The following is a 25,705-nucleotide window of genomic DNA, read 5'->3' as shown; positions in this document are numbered from 1 at the left end:
AACCATGTAAACATAATACAAAGGCCATATGATTTTCATAATCACTTAACATCAGTGAAACAACTATAAATCTAACTACATAAATTATGTTTTCATAATCACAATACACGAAAATATTGTATATTAAAATTAAGAAATAGTAGGAATTGTTATAGAATTGAAGAAGAGTGAAGTAATTGTTATAGAATTGAACGAATAATGATTACCTTTAGAAGTCTCAGCTTCCTCGCCCGAAGATGATGAATCGGAATCGAAATAATCTTCGTCTGACCTCATAATTGAATCCATTGATTTGAATCACGATGATTGATTTGAATCGTGATGAACGGATTGAATAACGAATTGAATCACGTCGAATTGAATTCAATCGCGATTTGAATGAAGTAATAAGATTTGTAACGAAATTTGGAAAGAAATCGGATCGCAGATTTGGAAGGAAAGAAAAGATCGCAGATTATGGAATAATTTGATCGCAGATTTGCATGTTTTGATCGCAGATTTAAATTCAGAAAGCAATTTCCAAAATTACCCTCAGCATATTTTCTATAATTAAAATAAATAATACTTATTTGTTCCATTAAGATGTTTGGCTGAGATTTGTTCTCTAGTTATACACTTAAGATTAGTTATATCTTGATCACTAACCTCTATATATATATATATATATATATATATATATAGAGAGAGAGTTGTGATCATATGATAACCCTAAATCACGTAATAACCGTATAACCAAATCTGAACCACACATATTTTCTAATCTTGTGGTTGAGATTCAAACTTAGATTTACTTCATAAAAAAAAGCGCGGGGGTAAATATGTCATTTCCCTGATTTAATTTCTGAATTTCGCTAAATATTAGGTTTACTGCATACAATGATAGTTTGTCGGATAGAATGATAATCTGAGTTGATAAAATGATACTTTTGGCTTATATATGTTAGGTTTACTACTTAGAATGATAGTTTTGCCGGATAGAATGATACTCTGAGTTAATAAAATGATACTTTTGACTGATAAAATGATAAAATGATATATGTTAGGTTTATCGCATAGAATGATAGTTTTGTCAGATAGAATAATACTCTGAGTTGATAAATTATAATTTTGACTGATAAAATGATATATGTTAGGTTTATTGCATAGAATGATAGTTTTGTCGGATAGAATGATACTCTGAGTTGATAAAATTATACTTTTGACTGATAAAATGATAAAATGATATATGTTAGGTTTATTGCATAGAATGATAGTTTTGCCGGATAGAATGATACTCTGAGTTGATAAAATGATACTTTTGACTGATAAAATGATAAAATGATATATGTTAGGTTTATTGCATAGAATGATAGCTTTGCCGGAATCTATCATTTTATCGCATAGAATGATATATATTAGGTTTATTGCATAGAATGATACTCTGAGTTGATAAAATGATACTTTTGACTGAGTTGATAAAATGATACTTTTGACTGATAAAATGATACTCCCTCCGTCCCACATAATTTGGGACACTTTGACCGGGCACGGGTTTTAATAAATGTAATGAAAAGTGAGTTGAAAAAGTTAGTGGAATGTGGGTCCTACTTTTATATATTAGTTTTATAATTAAATGTGAGTAGGAATGAGTTAGTGGAATGTGGGGTCCACTACCAAAAATGGTAAAAGTGAAATGGGTCAAATTATGTGGGACGGCTCAAAATGGAAATCTGGGTCAAATTATGTGGGACGGAGGGAGTATATGTTAGGTTTATTGCATAGAATGATAGTTTTTCCGAATAGAATGATACTCTGAGTTGATAAAATGATACTTTTGACTAATAAAATGATATATGTTAGGTTTATTGCATAGAATGATAGTTTTGCCGGATAGAATGATACTTTGAGTTGATAAAATGATACTTTTGACTGATAAAATGATAAAATGATACTTAAATAAGATTTTACGTATTTAAATGAGCAAAATTTGTATATCATGGGAAATAAGATTTTACGTATGACTGAACCTCATACATACGTGTAACTGAACCTCTTACATCTGTATAACATGGGAAATAAGATTTTACGTATTTAAATGAGCGAAATTTGGATACGTAAATTTTATCATGAGCGAAATTCAGAAATTAAATAAGCGAAATGACATATTTACCCTCTGCGCCTTTTTTATGAAGGAAAGTTAAGTTTGAATCTAGACCACATGATTTTAAAAATGTGTGGTCCTGATTTAGTTATATGGTTATTACGGAAATTGGGGTCATCATTATAATGCACCCCTATATATATATATATATATATATATAGGGTCATGATCTATGGCAAGTGCCCCTTAAACCTATAACTAGAGAACAAATCATAGCCACAAGATAAAAAAAATCAAGGGCTAGTATTAATTTTTGAATTTAAGGAGATATTAACTCCCTCAATCACAAATTTACTCCATAATAACAAGGCGAGGGTATTATGGTCATTGCACGTCCAAAATTAGGTAACGTCATTTGCAAATTCAATTCATTTGAAAAAGAAACTGCGTTCTTCTCCTCTTCTCCTCTTCCTTCTTCTGCAAAATTAAACCGCAATTCAACCTCATTCAAAATTGAGTAGTACCTCCGACATGTTTGCTCAACTCAGATACAAAAACCGTTGGATGCTCTGCTTTAGAGATTGGTATATTGTGCATGAAAGGGGGAAAATGAGGTTTTGAGGAGAGAGAGGAAATTGGAATACGCAAAGATTAAGAAGACAGAGTATTGGTGCAGCTCAATCCTCAACGCCCATACCAGATTAATGGTTGGATTTTGTTTTCTTGTGAATTTGTAAATTGATTATCAATTTGGATAATGATTCATCGCGTGTAATCTTGGCAATAGACGAGAAAAAATGTTAATATTACTATTAGATGAGAATGAAATAAAAAAATTATCAAAAATAAAAAGTGAGTAAATTGGTCAATTTTTTATTAACTCCATAATTTAAAAAATTATTAGTATTACAGTACTACTAATAATTATCATTCTCCAGTATCAAAATGATTAGCGTATTTGGATTATTTATGCAATTTTAATCTATAATAATTGGTGTAAGAGTGATGTGTTTTGTAAAGAAGAGTGAAGTAAAGTCATGATAAGAGTGATGTGCTTTGTAAACAAGAGAGAAGTAAAATCGTAATAAGAGTGATGTGTTTTGTAAACAAGAGTGAAGTAAAATCAAAATAAGAGTGATGTGTTTTGTGAACAAGAGTGAAGTAAAATCGGAATAAGAGTGATGTGTTTTGTGAACAAGAGTGAAGTAAAATCCGAATAAGAGTGATGTGATTTGTGAACAAGAGTGAAGTAAAATCCGAATAAGAGTAAAGTGCTTTGTGAACAAGAGTGAAGTAAAATCCGAATAAGAGTGAAGTGTTTTGTGAGTAAGAGTTAAGTAAAATCCGAATAAGAGTGATGTGTTTTGTGAACAAGAGTGAAGTAAAATCAGAATAAGAGTGATGTGTTTTGTGAACAAGAGTGAAGTAAAATCAGAATAAGAGTGATGTGTGTTTGTGAACAAGAGTGAAGTAAAATCCGAACAAGAGTGATGTGTTTTGTGAACAAGAGTGAAGAAAAATCATGCTAAGAGTGATGTGTTTTGTAAACAAGAGTGAAGTAAAATCTTAATAAGGGTGATGTGTTTTGTAAACAAGAGTGAAGTAAAATCATGCTAAGAGTGTTGTATTTTGTAAAGAAGAGTGAAGTAAAATCGTAATAATAGTGATGTGTTTTGTAAACAAGAGTGAAGTAAAATCGCAATAAGAGTGATGTGTTTTGTAAACAAGAGTGAAGTAAAATCATAATAAAAGTGATGTGTTTTGTAAACAAGAGTGAAGTAAAATCATGCTAAGAGTGATGTGTTTTATAAACAAGAGTGAAGTAAAATCATAATAAGAGTGATGTGTTTTGTAAACAAGAGTGAAGTAAATAGCAGTATTGATATGTTGAGCAACAAATAATGAACTCACTGTGACATTTCATCAAACACATACTGTGCTCATATTAATATACATCTATTCTTCTTTATCTTACAATGAATCTAACCAAAAGATTTATAGGAAAAAAAAACAATAACAAAATCCACTTATATTTACAAAGTCTTCTTCTCTAATCGATTCTCATTTCCTCAACTTTAGTGGCAGCAACACACCGCTACCTCGGCGGCTCAGCCAGACTCTCCATGTCGGAGTTCGCCGATCAATTCGAATAGATGCTATTTAGATTAGATGAATAAACGTGGTACCCAACGACGGCAAGCAAGCAAAGAATAGCTGCACCAGATGAAAATCCAACCTAAAAACCATTAAACAAACTCAAAATCAGCTCAATCAATAAATAAAATAGTCATGAAAGAGATCGGCGGTGAAAGCGTCTAGAATTGTCTGATTCGCCGTGAAATACAGAATTTGTTAGAAATCGCGCTTTGAATTTGGGAGAGATCAGCGTTGAATTCCGAAAATGCCCTTGGGCTATTATTTTTTATAAAAATCTGCAAGATTATGTAAGCCATAAGATTAATTTGGAGTATTAAGATGTGTGGCGTTGATTTATTCTCTAGTTATACACTTAAGATTAGTTATATCTTGATCACTACCCTCTATATATATATATATATATATATATATATATATATATATATATATATAGGAAAATGATCAATACAAAACTTGATCTCAATACAAAATCCAGACCAAATCCTGACCATGAGATTTGACAATCCAATGGTCAATAATTAAACAAAACACGGAGGGTTATTGTAAAGCAGTTTTAGGTCATATTATAAACTTTGGATTTGAGTTCATGTTAAGACCATTTCATGACATCCTTACTATAATGACGTAAAAATAAGCTTACAATGACCTAAAAATGACTTTTGTATGCTTGGTTCTGCATTTTTGTATTAAGAATGCTTTTGCATGGATCAAAACCATATATATATATATATATATATATATATATATATATATATATATATATATATATATATATATATATAATTAATGTTAATAGATAGTATGACGTAAATAATTTTATAAAAATTTACTATTAGTAGACATTCTGTAGACATCCTCATCGACATCCCAAATTCATATGATAACATCACTATTTACAAAGTTCAACTATTCAAACTCATTCAGATTCTATATACCCACGTTCGTCTAAATCTCGATTAGTAGTCATTATTATTTATTGGTAGTATTTTTTTATTGTTAACTGAGAAACCGTTTGTAATTTTAGGAACAATAGCTCTAACTTAAACGATAAGTATATCGATAATCGAATCATATTCGGCTTGAGCAACCATAATACATTTACAAATATGGAAAAAGCCCCAACCATAGGGTGTTTACATTAAAAAAAACAAATATTGAAAAAGCTAAATTAATAATAAAAGGACAAGAACGTATTAAACTGAAAAAAGAAGTTCAAAGATTTAGTAAAAACAAAAAGTATAATAACTAGGAGTTTTTCGCCTTTTTGTACTACATCTCCAAGTTTTGAATAAATGTACCAAGTGTTTTTTAATCTCTCAAATAAAAGCAAATCCAAAACTATTTTACGTGTTTAGAAAATATCAAGCAACAGGTTAAACATAGCTATCAAAGTATTACCATAGTTTTATCTAATCTTGTGGGTTTCCATCTCAGGTAGCCATGGTCTGAATTAATAAACTATAGTAATTTACAATGACGATCACAAAAGATTATTCTTCCAACGTGACTCAGCACACAGAACAAATCCCATTAATGAAGAAGATCAAATTGATTTTTTATGAGCATCCATGGTGGGGCGGACGATAGCGCGCCCGATGCATAAGGCGTCCTATCGTCCGTCACTGTGGGTGCGCGGACGACGGACGATGCGTCGTCCGCGCCCTAACACATTCTATTGCTTGGAAGGGTAGTATTCCTAACCATTGGACTACAAGCATTAGTTGAGATATTTTGAAAACTAATTATTAAAAATGCTTAGTGCCTTACTAATTATTTGTTAACTTCGTTAAAGTAGGCCCCTAAATAGTTTTAGATTTACACGAATTTATTCGCAATAAGGTTATATTTAATTAGTATGATAGAGAAAATGAATAAATAAAATTATGATTAAAAAGTAGAATTCGGTGAAACGAGAATTTGCTTCTTCGAGTTATTAAGATGATTAATTTTATAAATGAAATGAATGTTTTTCTCAATTTTTGTAGTTATTTAAATATTCAAATAAAAGAAAATGCTTAGGGCGCCCTTTAGGGCGTGCCTTAGGGCGCCTCACTGCAGGTGGAAAGGTATGAGGATAAAATGCTGATATGGCGTTGCATAGGGCGGGCTTTAGGGCGCCCCATGGTGGATGACCTAAGAAAATGTTCGATCCGAAATAATCAATTTGTCATGTGTCTTGGAACATTTATGTTATAATAATAATCTCTTCTTAAAAGAAAATTGAGGAATACAATTGTCACATTTTTACTCAATACTAGTGAGAATTGTTATTTTTAAGAACATTTATATATCATAATAGAAATTATAGTCACTTGAATTCGAATTAACTGCGCTTTTTTTCGGAACAACGGTCACTTTTTATTTGGAATAATATTAATTGTCACTTTATCTATAAGAACTTTAATATACATATTGGGTATAGGGAGTGTGATCAATTGCTAAGAGCATCCACAATGGAGGCTAGCGGATAGGCTAGCCGATCGCAGGCGCTAGCCGATCCGCTAGCCTCCATTGCGACAATTTAGGCTAGCCGATCGGCGAGCTCTAGCCGATTCGCAGGCGCTAGGCGATCCGCTAGCCGCCATTGCGGGCTCGGAATCGGCTAGCCGATTTTTTTTTATTATGTAATTTTTTTTATAATTTACTTTTTTTAATTTAAATAAAATTATTGCATTTTCCCGTATCTGTGTCGTAAATTTAATTCCGTATTTGCGTGATTGTAATTTTTAATTATGTAATTCCGTAATTCGTGTGTGGAAGAGGAGTTTTTTTTAAATTAATGTAATTTTTTTAATTAATGTACTTTTTTTTAATTTTAATATTATTATTGAATTTTCGCGTATCTGTGTCGTAAATTTAATTCCGTATTTTGTGTGATTGTCAATTATTTTTTTTATATAATTAGGAGTGATGTGATTAGGCTATTGCTGGGCTATTTGCTTGTCTTGATGATGTGGCAGGAGGATTTTTAGTGTTGATGATGTGGCAGGAGGAGTTTGTGGCTGGGTTATGGCTGGGCTATTGCTGGGCGAAAGCCATTGTGAATGCTCTAACTCACCCCTTAATTGCTAACTACAACTAATTTAACATCATAAGATTTGAAAGATCTAATGGTCTATAAATTGCTACATGTAAATTCATTTTTTTTATTTTTTTAATATTAAAAACTCTAAATTTAAGGTTTCTGATCAAAATGTCAACACAATGAATTGAATATGTCAACGCAGTTTCATATTAACATTTTACATGTATTAAGTTGACATATTTTGTTAGTTATATTGATATTATCTGCTTGACAAAAAATACAAAAATTCATAAAAAAATTCAGATTTTGATTTCGAAACATATGCAATTAAGATCTCGTTGGAATCCTTATTAAATTATCTTTAATTTGATATATGTTGTGTGAAAAAAATAATTTAAATTGAGATAGTTATAATCATTTAAAGTTTAAAGATATTTTTCAAAAGTTAGTTATTAGAATATCTAATAATTATTAGTATTTAATTATAGTTAGTAATTAAATATTGAGTATAGCAATATAACACTCCCCTCTTTCCATAGAGTGTAAAATGTAAATTATGATCTTACTAGGTCAAAGAGACGGCTGCCCCTCCAACTTGCTTCGGATTTTTCAAAACATCAATTATACTTAGTTTATTGAATTCGAGAATCATTCCGTTTAAACAATCGTAATTGATAATTTTCAACTCGAGCAATAAATTATTGAGGTCTGATGGAATCGAAAAATCGAGACTTCATTTATTAATTATTACTAGATCATAAATTTATAATTGTGGCCGTGTATATATACTAATATATACGAGAAAGTGAAATGAAGGGAAGAGTTTCAAGAATTAAAAGCAACCTATATATAATAGGAATATCATATTAAAAATACCATACATACATTATTATACATAGAAAGTATATATGAATAATTTATATTAGTGCATTGATATAGCTAAGATTATATGTCATTGCATAAACTAATCAAAAGGTGAGAAAGAAGAAACTTACTAAATGACAAAGACGGGGAAGACTTATGTACAACTGGAATATAAATAAATAAATAAATTGGGCAAACTAATCCTTTTTGGCATGATAAACACTAGAAACTAGTCTTGACTTAAATCCGGAGGGTTAATATAATTATATTTATTTTAATGCAAATAGAAGAATAATGCGGAAGTTATACTTTTCTATAAATAAAAATGTTTCAAATAATGAGTTATTAATACTCCCTCCGTCCCACAAGAATATGCATTCTTTCTTTTTTAGTCATTCCATAAGAATATTTTCTAATTTTGAAAAGTCATTTCTCTCTAACGAGGTGGTCCTCATTTTCCATTAACAATACTTTAATTACTTTTTCTCTATACCTTTCTCTTACTTTACTAATTCTACATTAAAATCCGTGTCAACCCCAAAACGTATATTCTTTGAGGACGGAGGGAGTAACAAAGTTTTGGCTTCACTACAAGATGGGGAGAGCCTCAAATACTTTATCCCAAGGTTATGTTTAGTATCCACTTAGAAAATTGATGTTATTAAGAAAATGAGGGTGGATTATGTTGGGGTTTTGCAGTAGAAGACTAGCAAATCAATTTGATTTTTCAAATAATTGAAGATTGATCGCTACGTCGTACTCTACTGCAGATCTTCTGATTTGTTTCCATAACTATTTATTTGAATTTTATATGGGCAAAACTTATCAAGTTAAGAACGGAAGTGTTGAATAAAAAATTTTACTACTCCCTCCGTCCCAACTAAAATGACACATTTTCCTTTTTAGTTTGTACCAACCAAAATATAATACATTTTTACTTTTGGTTACTTTCTCTTTTTAATTTATACACTTAACCATTTTTTTTCTCTCTTCAGTTAAATATTCAACTTTTTTCCCTCCATTTAATACTTACACTCACTCTTTCTCTCTCCAATTAATCACATTAATCAACGGCTCCTAAAATCTCGTGCCGATAAGAAATGTGTCATTGTAGCTGAGACGAAAGGAGTACTATGGTTTCTTCAAATTATCAAATTGTATTAAAAAAACCAGTCTTAAAGTTTTTTCTACATATGTTGTATTTTTAATCAAGTCAAGCAAACGATTACGTGTGGTGTGCTTCCAACTCTTATACATCAATATAAAAAGTATGAAGAAAATTGAAAAAAGACAATCATAATCAAACTCCTACCAAACCCATATAGTTAACCTACAAAATTCTTCAAGTAATCTAACTAGCTACCAAAAGGGAAGAAAACCCTTGAAAACCTGCCAAAAAAATAGTCAGCAGCAGAAAATGGAAGGGTTGATTCCATTGGTGTACAAGTCCCTGAAGAAGAGCCAGACTCGCCGGAAATACGAATGCCTCTCTTCCGGCGCAGCAGCACAGCCATACAACATCGCCGACTTCTACATGAAGGACGACAGCCTTGATCGAGAATTCATCGGCAGGAGAGGGTCCGTCGCCGGTCCCCATGACACGCAGTCGGGCCACCACCGGCGCTGCAGCTCGGTGGTGATCGAAGGTGGCCGTGGTTTTGCGTCGGATGGCAGTGCTCATCCTCCCCCTAAGAAGCAAATTGTGAGGTTTAGGAGCCACAGGATGCTGTCATGCATAACTGGTGCATGAATTTTATTTTTAAAGCTTTTTTTTTGCATTTTTCTTTTTTTTTTTGTCTTGGGTGTTCTGTTGTGTGCATGTAAATACTAGGAAGCTTGTACTTGGAAATGAGTGAAAAGGGTTCTTGCAAAAGCAAGTTTCAAGAATTTATTTTGTTTGCTTGTTGCTTTCTTCCCCATTCCTTGTTCTCAATACAAGAAGGATGGGGAATTTAAGAAGAAAAGGTCAAAACATAAAACAAATTATTTGAATGCAACAAAAACATGTTTGATTATTCTTAAATGTAGTTACCTCCAATGTAATGAATAAAAACCAAGCTGCCAACTGCAAATCTTAGCAGTTGATCGCGACACAGGGGATGCTTATCATGCCGATTTACAAACAGCAATGTTTGTCTCATTCGACAAAGGCAGGCCATAGGTTGATGCAAACAAGAATCAGATATGAAGTATATATATAACCTCAGAACACGGAACAAAATGGAAGTCTGGTTCAGAGAAACGAGGTTATGGGAAGCTACTGTGTTTCTCTAGCTATAGTCCTAGCTGTCGTTCAAGCATCCATTGTTGCTGATGCTGTGCGTATGAAGAGTGGTCTTCTCTGCAGCCAATGTAAAGCATGTGACACGGATAAGTGTCCTCCTAGCAATGCATATCCTCATATGACTGCTTTTGATGACTCCTTAATCGCTGGCGCATTGCAGTCTGACTATGTCAAGTATGAAGATAGAGGTGTTTACTAGGTGCCTAATGTTAAAGGTGGGGTGTCGACAAACAACAACTCCTATTTTGGCTGGGAATCTACCTCTGGTTCAGCTTCTGGCTATCAAAGGTAATGCCTAGTTTCATAAACCATGGGTTTGCAAATGCACTACATAAACGGATGCTAAGTTTTGTTCCAGTTTTCGTATAAAAGGTACGTAAACAGCATTCATGCACACAGCATAGCATCTATATATTGATTATACAGCCTAATCTAATTTAATTTAAAGTATGGAAGATCAGATTTAGAAACTACATGGATAAATGCTCTGATGAGAGCTATCTTTCAGTAGACAGGCACGGTAGAGTGAAGCTACGAGCATTAAAGAAGCTGAGTAATATATCAGAGGCAGACTGGAAATCAGTCAATCCACCCAAGAAACTGAACCACCGCGCATTCAGATTCTGGGTTTCTCATAGTACAGGAAAATGCCTTACGGTTTTTGAGGAGAAGAAAAAGAAACGTACCTTAGGAGTTGCTGATTGTGAATTTGATGGCTCTAACCCGTTTCAGCTGTTTGCGTTCCGCTTCCATTACCATAAGGCTTTCTGCTGCTGAGGAAAGTACAATGAGTGATTGATTCATGCAGTGGCAATTGCCATTCAAGCACGGAATCCGAGCAATCAGTGGATATCTGTAATGATCTGGTTGCTGAACATGTAATGATGAAATTTTACTACTTTGTTGTTTGTTCAACAAAATAAATTTGAGAGAGGAATGAAGATCAACTCTAACAGCATCACCTTTTCTTGTTTTGTAAAACAGTAGTACATTTCAATTCACTAATTCTAGGTGGGAAACAAGGATTGTGAATACTAACAAAGAAATAACTAAGCAATATGAGCAAGTAAGCTACCTATAGACCTAGTTACAATGGGATGATGCACCCTTAGTAATACCAAGCCTGTATTTACTGTTTAGGCATAGGCTGCATTAAACTCATGCCCGAGATAATCTACGAGCTATGACATATGCAGGTGTTAAAGTGTTCTACTAATGACATTATACACACAGGGACTAGCTGGCATATCAAATCTGCATCCCAACTCATCGGGCTCCCAATTGTCATAACGATAATCTTCACAAACCCCAGTTTGCAGATTTCAAGGCAGTATGATTTCTATTGACTGGCCAGATGGAGCTGGCTACATCCAAAAGTGCAAGAATATTCTACATGACACATTCTACAGATGTTGACTTCTGATTTCAACTGTAGGAATCGCTTCTTCCGTGCTCTTAATCCCGCTTAAGCATGGGGGCTTGGCTGCTCCGAAGTAAAAGAAAGCCATTATCTTTGACAACTCATCAGCTGTTCGAATTGCTGGAAATGAATAATGCAAAAAGTTAAGCTTTTAGCAAGGTAGAGTATCTCAAGTACAGTACAGTATGTAACTGCACCTTTCTCGCGGTATAAAATTTTTCCGGCTTTAGTGAAAATGATCTCTGGGAAAACAGATACTTTCAGAGCAGATACCAAATCAAAATCGGTGTTAGCATCTATTGCAACACACTGTCAACCACAGATGAGCAAGGCATCAACTTCAATATGAAAATATACATGCACAAACACACACACACCCAAAATAATTAAGCCTGCTTACTCTTGGTGATGGCAGCCTGCAATTCCATATGATCTGCACAGCTTTATCTATTTCCTCCCGGATCTTTTCGTTCTCCTTTGGTCTGAATATATATTTAAACACTGTCTATAAGGCTATAAGCACAACAACATTTAAACGGAAAAATGTGCTTTAAAGATAAAGAGCAGACAATTACAATAATCAAATTTAGTTAATCTAACCTCAATATCCATAAGCACATGTAGGTCCTATCTATAAGCACATGTAGGTCCTATCTATGAATGACTCATTTGAAGCACTTAAAAAATGAAAAAGTACAAGGGTTCTTAGGATTCTCATATCAAATGCACCACAAAAATGCATATCAAATGCACCACAAAAATGCATATCAAATGCACCACAAAAATGCTATCAGTTACCTATAAATAACTGTTGGTGAAGAGTTTGGTCCATATAAACAATTGGAACTCAAAAAGTACCTTTTGTAACGGTTGTGAACAAGAACAACTAAAGGGCTGATGTCCTTATAGATAGCCTCTCCCCAATCTGCAGTTGTTATATCTTTGATCGGACGAATATAATCATCATCCTTCCACACTATTTCATTTTCACTGTCATAATTCTCATCGTCTTCCTTTTTGACATTTTTTATGCTGATCTTGTTGAAGAATTGACCCAAGCTGAAACCCCAGCCATCAGCATCCTCGGGCCAATCTGGATCCTCCTCCTCAACGACAAGAGGGTATTCTGCTAGAAGCTTCTGCATCCTTTTCCTTTTCTCTAGCATATCAGTCTCCTCATCTGCATCATCAGGAATCCTACTCATGACTTCTCTTATCTTCTGCCGCCACTCCTTTCTCTCATCTTCATCCATTACAAATGAATCCTTATCTTCATCCTTCACCCCCGATTCTTCTTCGTCGTCGTCTCCATCCCCCTCACCCATCCGTAGCAGTTCCTCCACTTTGGAAACATTTACTCGACTGCCTCGGTTGCTAATATCCTGCTTCGTATTTCTGAACTATATAAGCCACATAAATGCTCAGACAGGATTAAGAAAATAATTGAACTTTAAAAATTAATCATCAGATAAAAAAAAGTACCATCGGCAGTGGCCTAGTGAATTTCTTTACATGCCTCTTATTAGAGGAACCCATAATGCAGCAACGACTGCTTTTCTGTGTGAGAGAAGTCCCAGAATAAGAAGGAAACCTAATCAAACATCTCTCATGAGCAGGCAAATACGGAACTTGCAGACGCCATGTGTGGTGGTGAATTGGCTCTATTGCAGGTAGAGCCATTGAAGAATCTGACTAACACAACTAATCAGACAAGACAAACAAATCTGCAACTGAATCGAGATTTTAAAATTGGTTCATTTCTAGCTATAATATTATTTCACCAGACAATACAATACAGTAATTACACCAGAAAACCCTCTGCAAAAGAATACATAAGCAAATAAGTGGTCCTTCAACATATATGTAGTCAAATACCTAGCTTCAATAGTCCTTCACAATATGAAAAATCAATCTTTACCTGAAAATGGGTGAAATGCAAGATATAAACAACAAAAAATAAGACGGAGATAAATTGCAGAATTATCACAAAGGCGATTATAATAACTATAGGACTGGCATCGAAGAATACTAAATTTAATCCCAATTAAAATTGAAATGGCAAGAATTAGAAACAAAATATAGAAAACAATTGCGAGTACGTACAAGTTGAGAATAATTCAGTGAAGTATGAGTTATATGTTGGGCGTTGCTCGATACCTTCTTCCCAGTTGAGCTTCAGAAATGTGGTGATGAATTTCAGTAAAACCCCTTGCACCGGAAATGGATAATGTGAGGTTTCTTTTTCTTTTTCTTTTTCTTTTTCTTTATTTTCCCCTGCTTAGAGAAATTCAATTTATAACGGTTATTAACTCAAAATAGACTAAATTGAATTTTTAATGTTTGGTTTCTTTTATGCAGGCCCTAGTTTTGGGCTTGGCCCAAGCAACGGAGCAAGTAATGCGCCGCATACCGATAATTTTCCTCTTTAGTTAGCCCAGTTAAAAATGAAATAACAATTGTAACCTTCCTATTGAAACACCTCGTCTTTTTTAACTCTGAAAGTTTTGTTGGATGTTTAGGTAGCGTTAATGACAACTTTTCATTTAACAAAGACCCTTAGATTAGGAGCATATTCACCTTTAGTATGCTATGTAGCATGATTGTTGTGCATGTGCTATTCACAATCTAGTTTATTTTAGGGTGTCCACAATAGTCCGGCCGAAGCCAATCCCAAGCCACAAAAACTTAGCCAGACCAAAAAAAACTTGTCCACTCTAATAATGGACAAGCTCAAGCCACAAATTAATTATTTTTTTCATTTTTGGTATATTTTAATTTAACTAGAATTAAAAAATATCAGACTATAATAATTTTAAAAAAAATTGCATAATTTAATTAAAAAAATTAAAACCAAATCTTCATTGTATTATAGATAGAGGAAAATTATACAACGAAAATTTTATAAAAACACTAAAAAAACACCACCACCGTCGCCTACTCGGTGGCGTCATCAGAATCTGTCGCTTCTTCTTCACCAGCTTCATCGCCGTCGCCGCCGCAGCCCACCACTCCTGCCTCCGCCGCTTCGCTGAACCCCTACTTCGACCTCAGCCTCAGTATGAGCTCGTAGTGCATCCCCTTGGTGACTGGGTTGGTTGACTTCTCGTACAAGGACAAGTTCTCCTGAAGTTGCTTCATCATCTGCACCTCCAGGGTATTGCTCAACGCCACCGCTGCCGGTGTTGGGCGCGATGCAGACACGCCCGCAGCAGAGAGTTGGGAGGCGGATCTAGCTTCTCGGATTGCGGACTGCTGGCCATGTGGATGTGGGCGCCTGGAGAGTGTCGAGGGGGGCTCCTCCGAAACATCGTCGTTGAGGTCGAAGGTACGTGAGCCGCTACTACTGCTGTAGTTGTCGGCGACGCCGAGTCTTGTCCTCTTCGCACCAGGAGCACGCTCTTCCTCGCAGATGGCTCTGAATTTTGGGAAGTCCCGCAGAATGAGGAATTCATCCCAGTAGCTGAACTTGGGCCACCCTTTAGTATTGAAGGGTTGAAACGACAACGCTTTTATGTCGGCTTCGCTACGGCCGCTCTCAACAGAGCGGAGTTGGTTGTCGTATATGCCAGTGAACCTCTAGAGGGCTCTAGTGATCCTGCCGAACTTCTTCCGAATCTGGTCGTGTGAACGCTCGGCGCTGCCTGGCGGTTTGAATCCGTTGTACACCGCCAGGACGCGCTTCCAGAAGCATACGTCGGTCTGATCCGTACCAACTACAGCATCCGTCGTGACCGCGTCCCAGGCCCGGCCCTGGCAATAGCAATGGACTATGTCGTTTTGTAGTACGACCCCCGTCGACCGCCACTGCTACCATCACCGCCGCCACCACCGCCTTGCTGCTCTCCGTCGCGGCCGGCGCCTCGCCCTCTGCCGCTGCTTCGCCTCCCCCCGCCCCCGCCTCCTCTCCCCGTCTCCACACGTCCGGACGTCGGGGTCTCCGGTGTCCCCATCAACTGCCTCCATGTGAATCTATCAGATTCAGACAGAAGAGATTGGGTGGATTGGAATTGGGTGGACTGGAATTTGCTAAGAAGGGGGTGTCAGGACGCGGATAGTTGATCGCGTCCATGTTGAGCCGGTAGTCGCCGAACCCCGATTGGGGACAACCCAAGTTCCTCTGCTGATGAGAGGAAGACTGACCCCGATATTGGGCTGTATGTTGCCACGGCGGCGGCAATTGCGGACTCCACATCTGGGATGGAGGAGGGGTGGGATTCGATCTTCAGGGTTGGGAAGGTGGAAAGTTGTCGTATCCCGATTCTCTATAGCCGGGGGAATCATCATCTCTACCTTGCATTTTGAGACTATAAAAATTGTAGACAATGAAAATTAGGGTGTAAAATGTGTGTGATGTGAAAATGTGTGGAATGAGGTATTTATAAAAATTTTTCGAAAATATAAAGAAAATAAATAATAAATAAATATCGAACATGGGCAGGCCGCGGACGCCCCCCCCCCCCCCCCCCCCGGCGGCTCTCCTTGTCCTCGGTAATAGGGAGCCGCGACCCAGCCACCCCCTGCGCCGCGGCTCCCCTATTGTGGATACTCTTACCGGACGGAGGCAGTAATATACTCTCACCGTTCATCAAAAATACTCTCATGGGTGGATGGCACAAGATATAATGAAAAGATGCTACCATTTTTCGTGGAGAGAGTATCAATCTTTGTAATGTAGGAGTTATATCTTATTTGACGTAGGAACTAAGGATTTTTCAAAATCCAACATAATTCATAGAGTTTGACAAACGCACTACAGAAATAATAAGGTGGAGTTCAGTTAGTAGAATAGTTTCTTCGTCAATTTTAACTACTGGAGAATCAAGACAACAAAGTGGAGTTCAATTGGTACAACGTTTCTTCCTCAACTCTAACTATTAGATTGGAGATTTGAGTCCAATAAAAAAGTTTATAATCCTCATCCACGAAAAAAAATGTAACCATCCACACATATCCATTGATATAGAATCAAATACCTACTATTGCAAACACTGAATTCATATGTTCAAAGATTATAAAATCTGCTACAACAAGACTAAGTTCTCATAACAAACTACATTCTGCAGCTCTTCAACTTTCTAAGTTTTATAGATACAAAGGTACATAATTATTTTCACATGGTACCAAGCACATCCAGATCAATTGGATCGTCAGCGTGTAATGATGGAAGAAGCCATTTGAAGAAGCCAACTCTGGCTTTGCCACTCACTCTCTGAGCCGAGTACTCAACCAAAATGCTCCATAGCTCGCCTACGCTCCATTCGTGGGCAAGAATCCATTGGACTACATGCTCAAGCTTCTGCAACGGCTCTAAACTGAATGTGTAGTACAAGATGAACGGTCTAAGAGCTTGAGACACTGCCAGCCATTGGATGACAGCTTTTATTTCGGGGTCTCCTCCAAATGCACCACAACCCCAATTGCCTGTTGCAACGCCAATTTTTTCTTCGTGATTCGGGCATTGATCTGACTGGCTATTGATGTTCTGTGTTTCCAGATGATGCCGCCTGCTTTGATCGTCTTCTTGAGAAGAAGCTGATAGATCTTCTGTAGTGGAAATGCCATTTTTGGATTCATCAAATAGGTTTTGATGCAGCTGGTGCTTCTGTTGATCGAGAAAGCCACAAAATGCTTTATTTGATTCATCAAAATGCTTTATTCATCAATTGGATCGTCAGCGTGTAATGATGGAAGAAGCCATTTGAAGAAGCCAACTCTGGCTTTGCCACTCACTCTCTGAGCCGAGTACTCAACCAAAATGCTCCATAGCTCGCCTACGCTCCATTCGTGGGCAAGAATCCATTGGACTACGTGCTCAAGCTTCTGCAACGGCTCTAAACTGAATGTGTAGTACAAGATGAACGGTCTAAGAGCTTGAGACACTGCCAGCCATTGGATGACAGCTTTTATTTCGGGGTCTCCTCCAAATGCACCACAACCCCAATTGCCTGTTGCGACGCCAATTTTTTCTTCGTGATTCGGGCATTGATCTGACTGGCTATTGATGTTCTGTGTTTCCAGATGATGCCGCCTGCTTTGATCGTCTTCTTGAGAAGAAGCTGATAGATCTTCTGTAGTGGAAATGCCATTTTTGGATTCATCAAATAGGTTTTGATGCAGCTGGTGCTTCTGTTGATCGAGAAAGCCACAAAATGCTTTATTTGTTTCACGTAGGAGACAGTCAAGTTTGTACTGCCTTTTTCCAGGACTGCAGAGAGCATCAATTGCAATTATCCTCGTCTTGCGCCTTCCCATGGTATCAACGCTGCTATTATCTTCGTGGTGACCAAAAAAAAGGAACGATTTAGCATAGCCGCTGTAATTTGAGAATCTTTGTGCACCAACGATCTCAATAGCTTCATTATCTGCCATTGAAGGTAAGAAAAGCATGCTGACGATCAATTCTGGATTGATCATGAAGCGGATCTCTTCTTGTACACAGCCACGACTTAGAGCACCACCTCCAATATATTTATTTGCAAAATCTACCTCAAGAGCTTCAACTGATTGGTCTTCAATTAAACCAGAACTGAGTACCTACAGTTGATATAAATAAAAAATATCACTGGAAATAGCAGAAATTGAGGTATCAACTATTCCCATAAAAAGAGGCGTTGCAAGCAAATTGTAATGTCTTGGGAGGATTGGATTTAGTTTTATGTGAAGAAAATCTGGTGAATGTTTATATAAAATTGGCTATTTATGTCATAAGAAAGTAGACACCTGCATTTCTATTTCATGATATACTATACTGAGTGTGAATTATCTGATATCAATAAACTAGCATGACTGATAAGGATAAAAGTGTCTGTCTTAACCTTGGTTTTATATTAGGTAGTTGCGGATCATTACCTTGAATTGGCAGAGAGAAACAGTTGACTTGCTCCAGAAATCAGGCTCTGGGTAAGCAATGTGAGATTGGCTGTTCTTCAGAGGGAGAACTTTTCGCTCAAAAGATACATTACCAGAAGGCATATCCAAGCATATCTTCTCAAAATAGTGAACAAGACACTTTATTTTATGCTCCTGGTTCAAATTGTAGCACTCATATAGACACCTAAAGAAACGAAAAAAGATACTGATCAACGTTCCTTCCTCAAGAAAAACCTAATAAACGGCAACATTACTGAAAGGAAAATAATGGAAACTTCAGAACGGAGAAACACAAGATGCTAAGAGTTTCCTTCTAACCATCATAACAATAAAATTATATACTAGCCTCAGAACAGAAAACTCACTGATGTAAAATAGGTAAGCCTATAAATATATTCAAACACTGGGGAAAACTAGGACAGGACCAAGCACAAGATCCATCAATGAGGAAAGGGCATCTAGATAGATGAAGAAGTTCAAAGGCTTCAGCAATTAAGACCATATATTATACAGTACAAGTATATCCAGTGATCCGCCAATCAAAAGTTATTTTTTATTTGGATATCTATAGATCTGTCAATATCCATGTTGTATAACTCAAGATCTTAATGTTTAATGGTCTTCTTTTAGCTGTGCTTTTCCACTGAAGGCTCTATAGAGCTGAGGTGAGGCATGCCATAGGTTTTCTTATTTCTTTGCCACATGTGCAATCATGTAAATACAAATCATAAAAAATACCATACAAGACTATACATATAAAGGACAGGCAAAACCATACACAAATAAAGAATCAAAGTTGATGGGTGGAAGACGTTCTGCGCCTCTATTAGTGGTTGGAAACAAGCAAAAAAGAGCACAGACCAGAAGAGCAGCAATCAATTCCTGAAAGTAAACATAAATTCAGAAATCACAGATTAATACAGCCATACTGCTTAAGTAAACAGAAGTTAAGCTCATTTCACTATTTTAGAAGATGGATTCCTAGTGCAAGAAAGAAAACATGGTTATATATACTGCGACTTTAACACTCCTTCCCTTTCTGGGGGATATGTTGTCTATCTGATTCAATAGATTATAGTCAATTACTTGATTATAACAGTCATTCATATACTCGTAACAGCATACATAAGTATGGGTCAGCAAAATCATTCAGTTCAGTGCAGCCTCAGATAATTAAGTCTGCAGCAGTAGCAGTAAGTTCAAACTAGTAAGAACAATTCTTGTGTCAACAGTTTCATGATAGATATACTTAATCAGGAAATTGGTAAAATATTTGGATTACAAAAGAAATGAAAATTTTCATAATGTGAAACTGAAAAGGTAATGAGATGTTCACTAGCATTTGTACACTCTCTCTCTCACACACACACACAGAGTCAGTCACCTGACTAAGCAGTACAATGCCTGGTTGTTGTGATCCCAACAATCTAAGACCTGTTTCCATTCCACAGAAGCTAGCTGCATTGTGATAGTGGGTCTCCAACAACTCTGGCAACCTCAATAGCAAATCAGCAAGTCGCGGAACCACTTCCTTAAACCACTTCCCAGCCTCATCCTCACTCATCAACTATAGAAACAAAAAAGATTTTATTTTAGAAAAAAGGTAACAATTCTGGAGATGTTTTTAAGCAAATATATAGTAACAGATGCATAAATAGACAAAAATGCTTTGCCACTAGTTCAGTTAAAAGAGTGTCAGATTAATTACACAACATCCCACATCATATAACAAGTACATAGAAGTACAAATTTCTATTTAATCCCGGATACCTAAAAATAAAGAAACCTGAATGAAGCTATACATCAAAAAAGATGTACTGTAGATGTATTACCTCTGAGTATGTCACATTCAGTCACCATTTTCTCCAAATTAACAACTAATAACATAATCATAGTAGTATAAAATTTGCAAGGTCACAGAATGAAAACAAAATGCGCCTACAACACACATCCATCCTTCCAAACTCACACCAGTTAGTTCATCTGAACCAATATACAAATAAAAACAATATAGCTTAAAAGAAAAAAAAATTAGGCAGTAAAATTCTCTGACTTACATCGTCGAAGAAGACAGAAAATCCGAGAGAGGCAGACGGGGAGAGAGTATACTCCCCGAGTGAACTGCGGAGGTCAGAAACAGCAATGGAAAAGAGATGGCCGGAGTTGACATTACTATGACTCGGTCCCTTGGATAGGGATTTGAGAGCTTCCACCACCGTTGGCGGCCAGAAGACAGCGGATGATCGAAGGATTAAAGGCAAAAAACGGCAAAATTGACAGGAATTCATCACGATTCTCCATGGATTGCACTGCAGGTACACTTAAGACTAGTTAAGTTGTGTGAAAATTCGACACTGCTAGTGGTTATTTACTTAATTAGCGATGAGTACATTTTCTATCAATAGCATTTTCATCATCAATTTTGACATTTTAATTATTTGCGTATAACGAATTAGTCAATAATACTACTCTACACGCCAAAGCTCAAATTCGGGGAACAAGCACTTCAAATTCGTAAAGGAAAACTATATCTCGTGCTTAGCTTCGGGAATCAAACTTTACTCTGATTGTATGAGCTTAACAAATTAACAAAACAAGAAACAGTAAATTGATCGACTTACATCGTCGAAGACGTAGTACGCGGAGAATCCGGGACAGGCGAAGGAAATACAATAGAATTGTGTGGCTCAGCAACGGAGACTTGGTCTCCAGTAAAGCGAGTCGAGCTTCCGCTTCCGCCACCGCCAGCGGCCGAATTATTTGAGTTTAACGGCGAAAATGATGGGATTTGAACGGAAATCGGTAGTGTATTTTACAAGGATCGCAATGTATGAATTCAATTTGGAAAACTAACTGATGATCTTCAATTAGATAAAAAAAAAATTAAATCGTGAAGATTAATAATGGGAGACAACAATGTCTATATATTTCCTTTCAGTCCCTCAACTTTGACCATTTATGCATTTCACTCTGTGAAAATAATTACTGAGTTATCATCCCAACATTTAATTAAGTAGGGAAACTTGACATATGTGTTCAACAAGGCAACAAAAAATATTTGAACACCAAAATGACAACGTGGCACGTCAAATCTCACATGCATAATTTATTTCGTGTCGACAGTATACAACGTGAGTTCATTTGACTTTAATTATTGGTATAATTTGGCTCATGTTCATCTATATGTCTTAAAAAATGGTAATTGAGAGATAGAAAATTGGGAGCTTAACCATGTTCTTGTATTTCTTGTGTATTGGCTTGGTGATTTTATTCAATGATATGGCACTCTTTATATAGGTCATTACAAAGTAAGTTACATGGAAGAAGACTTGTGCTGCAAGTATTCTTGGCCTCCAAGATTTTCCTATTCTAACTCTTTTCTAACAATATGTACATCTGCATTGATTGAAATTTAACTTTGCTTGATTGAAGTTGACTTAATTAAACATCATCTAAGCCTAACAAGTTTATTCAACTTAGTAAGTATGGGTTTAATGGCACTTTGTATGAGGTAATTTGATATGTTTTTCCTTGATCCATTCCCCTGGTAACTTATACTAACATCAAGCTTCAATGTCATTTTCCTTATATAAGACCTTCAATAACTGATTGAGTTTTTACATTTTTTAAATCAAGCTTCATTTTGTCTTTTTGCTTATATGCTTTAATCTTTACTATCATTACAGGTCCATCCCTCAACATTTTCTCTCCTGTTGTCTTCCACAATCTAGAAGTGGTCCTACTGATGGCCTCTTTTGTGGTAGTGTTGAAGAAGAAATTGAACTTAGGGGTGTGCATTCGGGTTTCGGTTCAGTTTTTTGTCAAAACCGAATCAAAACCTAAAAACCAAATTTAGTTCAAAATCCAAACCGAACCGAACCCGAAAAACCGAAAAATCGAAACCGAAAAATCGAAAACCGAACTTAAAAAACCGAAACCCGAACAAAACCGAAAAACCCGAAAAAATAAATATAATATTAATATATATGTGTGTGTAATTTATTTTATTTTATATATACTAATAAAATATTTATATATAATATAAAATTAATAATACATATAATATATATAATATAGTAGAATTTATTAAAAGAATATACTATATATTATATATAATATAATATATTAAATTAATAGAATATATATATAATTCGTTTTTTGTATTTTTGCTCACCCCTAATTGAACCCGAACCGAACCGAAAAACCGAAATTTTTGTATTTTCAAAACCGAACCGAACCGAAAAACCGAAATAACCGAACCGAATTTCAAAATTTCGATTTGGTTCGGTTCGGATATTCGGTTTCTGATTTTTTTTGCTCACCCCTAATTGAACCATATTGTTCTTCAAATTCCTTTTAAGATTAAATATTTCTCTATGACTCTAGTCACTCATTGTCCCATGATGAAATTTTGTCTATGGCCTCTTTTGATTCCTCTTTAGTTTTTCAGAGTTGATTGTCTTTTAATTACAAATAGTGTCATATGATTATAAATATCACATAAACAAAATGTAAAAAAAAAACTACTATATTTAACCTTTTAAAATACACATAAAGGTACGTTTGTTCAATTTTATTTATTGTCATCATCCATTATGTAATTAATTAAGTAATAAGAGCATCAATAACTCATATCCCTCTTATGCTTGAGAACTCAAATGTCCAACTAATTTTAGAGATCAAATTAGGCACATTAGATCTAGTTTTTTTGATGAAATTCGTTGATGTGTAAATTATTTCGGTCTTCATTACAAGCTCATTTTACTTCATTGTAGTAAGTTTATTACTTCATTCAAGTACATAGTACCTTGAAACTACAATATGTGTTTTTATTTACTTCCAGTAAATTTTAAAATGATTCAAGATATACTTCATTCGAATTCATTGAACTAAGTTTTTACTTTATTCACTTTAAAAAATACAATATATTCTAGTATGTTTATTACTTCATTTAAAAACATTATTACTTCATTGGACAAGGTTTTTACTTCATTCCAGTAGGACATCAAATGCTTCTACACATACTTCATTCAAATAGTTTATTACATCATTCCATGTGCTTATTACACCATTCAATTAGCCTATCATTCTATTTTGTTGTCAGCGTCGTGGCGGCAGTGATAGACATTGAAGAGATAAAGAACGGTACGCAGCGGCGAAACCGCATGTACGTACTGGAATGAAGTAATAATCATATTGGAATGAAGTAAAAACCTACTGTAATAAGTAATATATATTCTAGAATAAAGTTAAATCCTCCTAATATGTTAGGACTTATTTGCCCTGGGGTGAAGTAAAATAGGTTTGTGATGAAGATGAAAATAATTTATACATTTGCACATCTCATCAATAAAAAAACTAGATCTAAAAACTCTAATTTAGTGTAGTTCTACGATTCAGCAATAAGGAATTGATTTGCATATAATGGGACTCCTCTCCCACATTATCAAATCTCTCAAATTTTGCACAAACAACAATTCCAACAATCACGTACTTTGAATTATACCCAAACTTCATTTTTCAATTTCATATTTTAAATTATCATCCTATTATTTATTTATTAATTCATTCTATGTAAAATTAAAACAAATAACTCATAATAACATTAAATAAATATTGACAATTTTATAATTCTTCTTTCCTAAAGTTACATTAGTTGAATAGCAAATTTACACATTTTAAATTTTTAGATGGATGTAAAAATATATATGAATTATGATTGTTTGTTGAATTTATAGATTAAAAATATTAATATAAGTAATAAAAGATTACTTTTTGAAAAATAAAATAAAATATCGAACTGCACACTAACGGCTGAGGCTAAATTACAAATCAGATTGGCGTGCGGGCTTTTGGAGGATTATTGATTCAAGTTATATGGAAGAGATAACTGAACCAGATGGATCAGTTAGCAAATATCGTTGCCACTTGATCAAGTTGCTCTCGCTCTCGCGCACCACCAATGTAATTTATAAACTCCCAATTTTGCACTACTTTAACAGTAAAGCGGCAAGTTCAGGGTCGATCCCACAGATAAGCTAGTGTATCAAGTGTGTGAGTAATGAACAAGGGGTTGGCTGCTGCCACGCTTTAACTTTGGGTGTTTTTAACTACTGACTTTACCTTAGACAGAAAAGTAACTAACTACTTGCTCAAGGGAATTTTAACTACTGGGTCAAGTGAATTTCAGACTGAAATGAAAATTTACTACTTAGAATAGTAAACACGATGACGAAAACAGAACAACTTCGATTTTATACTCAGTATCCAAACGAGTACAGTGAATATGCGGAGTGTAAAAAGCTCGAAACTTTAACTACAAAGCAACTTGAAATTAGACTAAGCTAACACTTCGGAAAATACGAAAGCAAGTAAAACCGAGAAGATCCTCGGCGGGAAACTTGAGATAACGCCGACAGATATCGAGTATTCTATAGCGCTCACTTCGGTCGCCCTTTAACTAAACGTTTCTCTATCTAAGCTATCTAGAGAACTGAGCTAAACTAAAAACTAAAGACGGAAAGGTAAAAGATCCGATCCTTTTGCGTGGTGGCACATCCTCTATTTATAAGCTCGGCAACGACCTCCAGTTAGATAACGATCTTGGCAGGGAATATTCGCTCACGCTGAGAGCGAGCGACTCATCGATTGCTATGTGCTCTTCTTCTAGAATGATGACGCTTTTCAGTAACAAATTCATGACTCAGCTCCGTCCTTGCGTCTCATATATCAGCATGTGTCCCCTTCTAGAACGTTGTCCTTGATAACAGAATGATGCGCACCATCCAGCTCATTATCCTCACGTGTCCTTCTTCTGGAAGCCAGTGGTCCCCTCCTTGACTACTTGATTACTCTCCTTGATCAACTCCCCCGATTTCTGGCCTTTTTCGCCTATTGCACTCGCTTGATCAGTTTGGCTTATTGCCTTGGTCAAACGGCATTCCTGCACGTTTAACATTTGCTTTGCGCGATAAACTGATCAAATAGCGTACATTTTACCCCAAA

General features: G+C 35.6%; 2 protein-coding genes and 1 pseudogene across 2 annotated transcripts; 1 reads left to right on the top strand and 2 right to left on the bottom strand.

The window, feature by feature from the left end:
- Positions 1–9,543: 9,543 nt before the first annotated feature.
- LOC121745798 lies at positions 9,544–9,876 on the top strand. Its single transcript, XM_042139749.1, has one exon. The coding sequence runs from the start codon at positions 9,544–9,546 to the stop codon at positions 9,874–9,876; it is 333 nt and encodes a 110-aa protein (XP_041995683.1).
- Positions 9,877–11,347: 1,471 nt separating this feature from the next.
- Positions 11,348–14,104, bottom strand: LOC121745307 (thioredoxin-like fold domain-containing protein MRL7L, chloroplastic). The gene is made up of 6 exons (XM_042139154.1): positions 13,934–14,104; positions 13,313–13,518; positions 12,689–13,230; positions 12,231–12,312; positions 12,028–12,139; positions 11,348–11,950 (listed from the first exon to the last, which is right to left on the bottom strand). The coding sequence occupies exons 2-6, from the start codon at positions 13,508–13,510 to the stop codon at positions 11,814–11,816; spliced, it is 1,071 nt and encodes a 356-aa protein (XP_041995088.1). The 5' UTR covers positions 13,511–13,518; positions 13,934–14,104; the 3' UTR covers positions 11,348–11,813.
- A 2,680-nt stretch (positions 14,105–16,784) lies between these two features.
- Positions 16,785–21,001, bottom strand: LOC121742907 (annotated as a pseudogene).
- Between the last annotated feature and the right edge of the window lie 4,704 nt (positions 21,002–25,705).

This window comes from Salvia splendens, chromosome 8 (genome assembly GCF_004379255.2).
Source record: "Salvia splendens isolate huo1 chromosome 8, SspV2, whole genome shotgun sequence".
Lineage (NCBI taxonomy): Eukaryota > Viridiplantae > Streptophyta > Magnoliopsida > Lamiales > Lamiaceae > Salvia > Salvia splendens.
This window is presented reverse-complemented; position numbering and strand designations above follow the sequence as displayed.